Source organism: Solanum dulcamara, chromosome 8, assembly GCF_947179165.1.
Source record: "Solanum dulcamara chromosome 8, daSolDulc1.2, whole genome shotgun sequence".
NCBI lineage: Eukaryota > Viridiplantae > Streptophyta > Magnoliopsida > Solanales > Solanaceae > Solanum > Solanum dulcamara.
The window spans coordinates 70,467,944-70,476,642 of NC_077244.1; the positions used below are offsets into that span (position 1 = coordinate 70,467,944).

General features: G+C 32.6%; 1 protein-coding gene across 1 annotated transcript; it reads left to right on the forward strand.

The window, feature by feature from the left end:
• The first annotated feature begins 805 nt into the window (after window positions 1–805).
• Window positions 806–1,418, forward strand: LOC129899613 (non-specific lipid-transfer protein 2-like). Its single transcript, XM_055974625.1, has one exon. It carries the CDS (start codon window positions 909–911, stop codon window positions 1,191–1,193), a length of 285 nt encoding a protein of 94 aa, XP_055830600.1. The 5' UTR covers window positions 806–908; the 3' UTR covers window positions 1,194–1,418.
• Window positions 1,419–8,699: the final 7,281 nt, after the last annotated feature.

Genomic DNA, 8,699 nt, shown 5'->3' on the forward strand with positions numbered 1-8,699 from the left:
CTCTATACATTAATTTAATTAAACTATCATCAGTTGCTTCCACAAAGAAGGGAGAAAACAATTTGTAAAATTATTTTGAAAACTTGTGTTATCAAGAGTTGCTTATTTCCTTCAAGGAGTTATAACTACTACCTCCTTCTCCCCCATTTTACTAATACTCATTTTATGGTGCTAATGTGGCAACATATTATTGACTATAATTCAAGAATCTCATCAGTTATAGTGGTCCAGCCCACTGCTAAACTTGAATTCCTGGGACTTACACCTGTTCATTATATAAAAATGATAAACTTTTGATTACATACGAGTTCGATCGAATTCACTAGTTTTTATGTTTATATTTGTTTTTATATTAAGAAATTCATTATATTTATATAAAACTCAATTTCAAAATTCAGTTACCAGCACCTGATGTTGCTATTCTAGAATTTAAAATTCATAAAGTTCAAATTCTGACTCCGCCTTTTGAATATACATATTTAGAAGTAGGTAATAAGCAGGGCAATATTTGGACAATGCACCAGGGCTGCACGCGTGTGTTGGTCCATGCTGAGATGAACTAATGACTTTGGTTATTGGGTAATTAAACATCATGCTCAGCTACTTTAATCAAACTTTTTTCTTAAATATTCTAAATTATACCAATGAGTCCAGGTATTTCGAAAACAATCTCTCTACCTTCACAAGATAAAAATAAAACTGTGTATAGTGTACACATCATCCTCTCCAGACCCACTAGTCAAATTACACCGACTAAATGTTGTTGTTATACCAATGCCTTCTCTATAAATTGAGCCATTGCTAAACCAACTGCAACTCATCCCAAAGTTTGTTCCTACAACTCTTTCTTTTGCTTCCATCTAAGCTAATTAACTAACCCCCTTCATTTACTAAGCAAACAATTGACAATGAAGAGAGAATCAAAACTTGTGCTTGTGACAATGCTAGTGCTTATGCTTCTTGCTGAAGCACACATCTCAGTTGCTGCAACATGTAGCCCAGTTCAGCTGAGCCCTTGCCTAGGTGCTATCAGATCATCATCACCACCATCAAAACTCTGCTGCAGCAAAATCAAGCAACAAAAGCCTTGTCTTTGCCAATACCTCAAGAACCCAACTCTGAAGAAGTATGTCAATTCCCCTGGTGCCAAGAAAGTCGCTCGATCTTGTGGGGTTCCATACCCCAAGTGTTAAAAACACTAAAATGATCATATACTATATATGTCACGAGAATCTATCTGCAATATCTCTCTGTTTTATCTACTTTATGCCAATTTTAGTACTCTCTGTCTACACCAGTTTTATACTAGGTGTTCTACTGTTTACATAAATAATAAAGTACTAAGTAGTAGTATTTATCTCATCTTGTCCATGTAATCTTGGCTGCGATTTACTTGGAATGCAGACGTATTATGATAAGGTCATTCTCTTATTGCTATGGAGATGATTAACGCGACAAAATATTGGCTCTATAACAATGTGCAGAAGGTGGGAATAAGATCCATCATATTAATTGTGTAGCCAAAACTGGAGCACAGCAAAAACAGAATAAGAGAACAATGAAACACAAACAAAGTGAAGAGCTTTTGAATCCACTTTTTTAAAAAAGACCTTTTTAAATATATAGTAGTTGGATCATTGAATTGACAATGAGAATTATAATCTCGAAATTATGGCATCGTGTTAAAAACTAATCATACTATTGTTAAAAACTAATCATTCTATTGATAAAACTAGGAACATATCATATTGGACTTGGTTTCCAACTTACTTCTACAAATTATACATATAAGCACTCTGATAGTCATTATTTGGACATTTCATTGAATAAACGATTGCTAACATGATAACATCTATGAATTCCAATTCTTTATTCTGCTCTGGGTCTAAAGACAACAGTTATAAAAAAACTGGAACAATTTGAGACTCCAAAATCAATGTACATCAAATATATTTGGTTTCGATCATCAAACAATTGCATCCTATCTAATGGAAGGACAAATTAAGCTCAAACATCTCTATTGACATATTTTCTAGTTGTTCTTCAAGATCAGCATTATGTAGTTATTTACATGTGAATGAAATCTGGCTATCTATCTCTTCCTTCTTGTTGTCACTGACACACTTACGACAGCAACAACTGTTCCAATTTAAACTACTTAGGGGATCGGCCGCGTGCAGGATCAACACATCTCTCTGATCTCTGCTCTGCAATAGTCTATGACATGCAACTTCCAATCCTCAATTCTTTAATTTATTGTCCAAGCTGCTCCTATAGTCCATTCTTGCTTTCTCAGAATGGCGAAGTTGCCTAGATTCTTTTCTTTCAATGTTTGGAGATAGTGTGTCCGAATAGTGGAGCCAAGTTTTTTTTATCACAATCTCGAGCTATAGAAACTTGCGGCCTACTACTTGGAGACGAAGACTTCTTTGTATGTTGACAATTACGGATCATCATTGAAGAATAGAGCTTCTCTATTTCTTTCTTCTGCTTTTTTGTCCGTTAGTTGGACTTAGGGTATTTTGTTCTTCAAGTAATTCTAGCAAACCTTGAGCTTGAAGAGAATAATGGGTTGAACTCGTCTTGTCAACTTAATATTAAGGCCAAATACATTTGAAAACTTATAAAAATCCACTAGTATAGGAGACAATTACTTAGATACACGCTAGTTTATAATATTATGAATCTTATCAGATTTTGAATTTTAAATACATATATCTAGGTGTTCAGATACGTCCAGATACATGTATCTCGAATACATAGGGTCAAAATTAAGTATAATTTGCTCTAGATACATTGTATCCAAGTGAATTCGCATGTATTTGGGATACACAGACAAATCTTGCTCGCCTCCCCTATATCTCCCTCTTCGCTCGCCACTCTCATATCTCGCTCGCGTATCTAGTATTTCATATACATGTATCTAGTGTGATTCATATGTATATGAGATACATGAATAAATCTCGTTCGTCTTTCTCCCTATCTTAGCATATATGGTAGCAAAAATATGTATATAAATGCATCTAACTTAAAATCATTAATTAGTGAGATAATATGTAATTATTTCAACTATAGAAAAAATTATTTAATATAATAAGAATGTTTGTGTAGTGAGGTAGTTTTTTCAACAAACAAACCCCTTCTACCCAAAAGTCAACCCAAAAAGTTGAAATCATTTAAATTTACAAATACAGTATTATCCCTTGTTTATATAGATGATTAAGGTGGATTCAAGGGGTTTATCCGAACATCCTCAACAGGGCGGGAAATTGGGTAAAGCTGGTGAAGCAACAATTTTAGGCTTCCAAATTGGGGGTGGGGTGGGGGGGCTTTTTAGCAATCATAACCTATGTATAGAATTATAGGAGTAGATTTTTAACTTTGAAAATATTGGTTACTTTTTGATCGAACGATAAAAATAAATCTAGGCGAAATTCATCGGTGGCCCCTTGAAGTTGGCACCAACTTTCACTTAGACACATAAATCAGGAGATGTTCATTTTAGACACTTTATGGTAAGGGTCGAATATTTTATTTTGACACTTTTTACACAGTTGGCAGCTCGCGTGTTTTCCACCTATCTGAGGCGCGTATAAGCTGTTTTTTAATCTGATTTGGCATCATACTTGGCCTATAACGGTAGTATCTCTCTCATCTATGTATTTATACCCTTTTTTCTTCAATTTTGCCCTAATTCTTAGCTTCTTTCTCTGATTTGAAAAATAAATCAGTTTTCTCTCTTCTTCTTTGTTTTTCTCTCTTTCATGTCAAGCTTCTCCTACACTTTCATGTCGAGCTTCTCCAACTCTTCCATGGCTTCTTTGGATGAATGTCGATATTGTAAATGTGGTAATGAAGCATTATTAAAGACTTCTTGGACCCAACTAAATTCAGGTCGTAGATTTTTTACTTGTAAACTTTCAAAGGTAAAGTAATTCTTTATTTTTCTTAAAGTTAATTATATAAAGGTTGTTGGCTTATAAGCTGCTTATAAGCTGTTTTCAGCTTTTTTAAAGTGTTTGGTTGGCCAACTTAAAGTCATTTTGTGCTTAAAATAAGCCCCAATAAATAGTTGAATTTATTTGGATGAACTTATTTTATAAGTTAAAAACAGCTTATAAGTCAAAAAAAAGTTGGTTTGTACCTACTTTTTTTAACTTATAAGTTGTTTTCAACTTATAAGCTGCTTAAAATAAGTCAATCAAAATACGTTAATAGTTAATTGTGGTCTTATAATTTTTTTTTCTGATTGATTTTGTAGAAAATGGGTGACTGTGATTTTTTTTATTGGTATAAAGATCAACACCCTCCTCAAGCAAAAAGGTGATCTTGGGTTTGTTGAACAAAGTCAAGGCTTTTGATGAAAAAATAAATCGAGCAAAAAATATATTTATTATTGGTGTCATCGCTATTGGGTTAGTAATGTTTGGAATATGGAGATTGAAACGTAATTGTTAAAATAAGAAATTACCAAACTATACATCTTTTATTATCAATACAAGATGTTATGTATCAACCACAATTCAGTTGAAAACTAATACAACAATCTTCAATGTATTAACCTTTAACCTGTCGAATATGTCGAATGGTTATGTATCAGTTATTCTCATGTATCAGATTTGAATTTAAGAGGAAAGTTTATGTATCAGATTCTCATGTATCAAGCTTTACTTCATCTAATACATCTACAACTTATATCAATACAAGATGTTATGTATCAACCACAATTCAGTTGAAAACTAATACAACAATCTTCAATGTATCAACTCTTAATCTGTCGAATATGTCGAATGGTTATGTATCAGTTATTCTCATGTATCAAATTCGAATTTAAGAGGAAAGTTTATGTATCAGATTCTCATGTATCAAGTTTTACTGCTTTTGATACATCTATAACCTATATCAATACAAGGTTACAATCCTCAAAAGTGTTTATTACATTACATAGCAAAAAGTTTTCAAAGCTGGTGCTGCTGTTACTTCTTCTTTTTGTTTGCCATTTGCTACAACTAGGAGGTAGTGACAGCATCTCTATTTCTCCATCTGAAGTCTTTAGGCTTAAAACCAAGGTCTATGCTTGTTGAGCTTGCATCCTTAAAATTTGAACTTGTTGGTAGAATTCTTTGATTTGAACTGACAGAAAAAGAGAAATCAAAATTAGTAAGTAAGCTACACATGTGAAGATTAGTATGTAACCAAAGGAGAAAACAACATACATTGAGTATTTGGGTTCCACTTGCACTTGTGAATATGCCAAATCCAACATTACTTGATCCACCGTATGATGACTTCTTTGTCCCCCCACTCTTGCAAAATCTTCTTCAGTTGCAACTCCTTCTCTTTTTTGTCCAATAATCTCTGTTCTCCTTTCCTCTCCCTTCCAAGTTTGATTTCTATTAGACCAAATATGTCTAGCACACCATCTAACTTCAGTATTTGGTAGCAGTTCATCAACAGCTGCATGAAAATCCTACAAAGAAAATAAAATGCAATTCAATACTTAATAAATAATTTAATAGCTTTAGCAAATGTAATAGGTAATTACCTTTTGCATATCTGTCATCACAGTAAGACCCTTTCCAGTACCTAACTGCAGGTCTTCTTTCAAGTAATTGATAAAAAAATTCCAACTATGCTTAGTTTTCTTATCTACAACTGCCCAGGTTATAGGAAACATCTAATTGTTTCCATTCTTGTCAACTGCTACTAGAAGTTCACCCTTGCAAGTACCCTTTAAGAAACATCTATCAAATCTTATTATTCTTCTACATCCTTCCTTCCACTCCCTTTTCAATGCATCCAAGCACATATAGAAGTATACAAACAAATTCTTTCCTGGTGCAGTTTCTCTATTCATTCTTAAAAAAAGAACTACCACGATTGGTCTGTTTTATAACCTCAGCATAATCACATAATCTTGCAAATTCCATATTTCAGTCACCCATAGATTCTCTAAGAATCATTAGCTTTGCCTTGTAACATATGGTCCTACCCACATACAATCCTAACTTCTCCCTACACAATTCTTGTATTTTTCGAATCTTTATAGATGATTGTTTAGTTATTTCATCCTTGAATTTGTTTGCTAGGAATTTACTTGTACACATTTTGTTCTTATTTGATGGAGAACACTTATGTATAGGATGATAGTTTTTGATCAAAAAGTTACTAGAATTTATATCAATTGAACCATAACACAACCATTTGCATTATTCTTTGAATTTACATTTAGCCCTCACTCTATGAGCTTCATTAGGCCTTAACTTAATCTGATAATTGTATTCTACTGCATAATTTGCCAGAGCCTTTCTAAATTATTTAGCATTTTCAAAAATCATTCCAAGTTCAAAAATAGCAACTTCACATTCAGCATCATACCTGACCTTTTTACTCTTCCTTCTTCCTGGTTGATCAACACCCCTAACAGCTTCTACATCTAGCATATCTGTGCTATTATCACTAGCACATTCTGAGCTATCAATATACTCTCCATCTCATCCTAATCTGCCAACATATCTATTCTTTTTATTTCTTCCAATATCTTCAAAGTCTCTATCAATACCAGCTTCACATACAGGTATTTCTTCAGGTACTTTCATTTTTCTCTTAGGATTAGGATTTCTTTTGTTCCTCCTTTCATATCTAAAGGATCTCAATTCTTCATCAACATCTGAACCATCTTCATCAGGAATGACATTTATATATGAGTCACTACTATGCAGATCTGACTCATTCACATCTAAAATATTCTCAGTATCATTCACATCTGAAACAGCCTCATTCTCCACATTTTCAACATCAACAGAGTCTGGCCATGCTAAAAGACCAACTGGAGTGGACAATTCCTCTAACTCATCAATTTCATGGACCACATAAACATGAAAGTCATCACCATCTATTAAGTCTTTCACATAGTCTAACAATATTGAATATCAGAAGTAACTTGGACAAATTCATTGTTAATTTTATTTTGACAGCAAAAATTCTTCACATTTGTGTACCCAAGGTCTTTAGTATATGAAAGAAACTAGATAAGGCTAAAATGATCTTTATCAATGGCAACGACAAATACATCTATTTCTCCTCTGTAAGTAGGGTTAGGGTCTGTGATAACATGACTTTCATGATGAAAACATGTCAATATATAGTCGTCCATATCTCAAAAAGAAGACCCCAACACAAGAAAAAACCCAAAAAGCTCCTTACTTTATCAGTACAATTCCCCCCCCCCCCCAAAAAAAAAACCTAGTTACAAAATGCGAAAATAGAGTGGAAACAACCAGAACATACAGCTTCTTCTTCAACAAATGAAACATGCAAACACAAGAAGTAGTTGATAGAAATATCAAAAAGCCTGGATTGAAGTTCACCCTTGCAATCTCCAACACTTGATTTCAACCTTTAAACCTGGAAATTGGCAACATAAACTAACATAACAGTTAGCACTAACTAAGAATTGAATGAAAATCAAGAAAGATTGAACTTTTCATATTCTTACCTAGGGTTTTGATCGGTGAACTGAAGAAGATGGGTTTTTGAACTGAAGAGAAAATGGAGTTGAAGATCAACTTTTGAGCATTTAAATTTAAAGCTAATATGACGTGTAAAGAAAACAGAGTTGGCATGATATAATTGGTCAACTAATTCATGTGGATGAAATTGTAATACACGCGTTTGAGTCCAACAACAGATTATTTAAAAAGTGTCAAGATGACACATTCGACCCTTACATAAGGTGTCTAAAATGAACATCTCCTGGTTTAGATGTCTAAGTGAAAATTGATGCCAACTTTAAGGGGCCACCGATGGATTTCGGCATAAATTTATTTAGGAAGAGTTATTACCATTTTATTATTTAATATGAAAAATTGATTTGACATTTACTTTTGACCTTTTTCATTTCTTGGATTATTTTTTTTACTTGTGCTTTTCCTTATTGTTTTGCTAACACACTTTTTCTTCTTATTTATTTAATAGCTAAATATTTTTTTTTTACTTTCCCATAGACATCTTTATATACAAAGTTGGTAATTGTTTTTTTAACTTTCTCCATTATTTCAATTGCTCAAAGATATAGTATACTTGAGTTCTATTATTTTCTAACAAAAAGAGGGTAAGAAAATATTGTGAGTGTTTGTGTATCATTTATTCTTTCTCAAACTTCAAGCTTTGAGACAAGTATTTTAAAGCATCAATTACAACATATCTTGAAATGTAGTCTTCAAGTTAATTATCAGGTTTCATCATTTCAACTTTCGAGTTTTATATTTCAACTTTTATCTTGTATTTGTTATTTTTGTTATTGTATTATAGGTATCTTTTAATTACTTTGTTAACACTTAAAATATATCAACAAGAAAATATGAATCTGACCATTCGAAAAAGAAAAAGAAAAATTGAAAATCTAATAGAATCTCAAAAAAGAGCCCTTGATAAATTTTTAACAAATAAATCCAAAAATATTAAAGAATCTATAAATATAGAAGAGCGTTCTCTAAATGAACAAATCACTAACCTCGTTGAGCTATATGATAATAAATTTCAAGAAGAAGGAGATGAAATTAGTGAAAAATCGGATAATTATTTACAATTTTGCATCTCAAAAGGCTAGAAAAATAGATTTTTAATTAAAAAATTAAGACCTCTCATTGAAGTTTTGCTTTACGCCACGGATAGTATTGAGCCGCCCCTCCCCATCG

Bases quoted from the DNA above. Each gene is read 5' to 3' on its own strand.
- LOC129899613 (XM_055974625.1), top strand. From the start codon at position 909: ATGAAGAGAGAATCAAAACTTGTGCTTGTGACAATGCTAGTGCTTATG.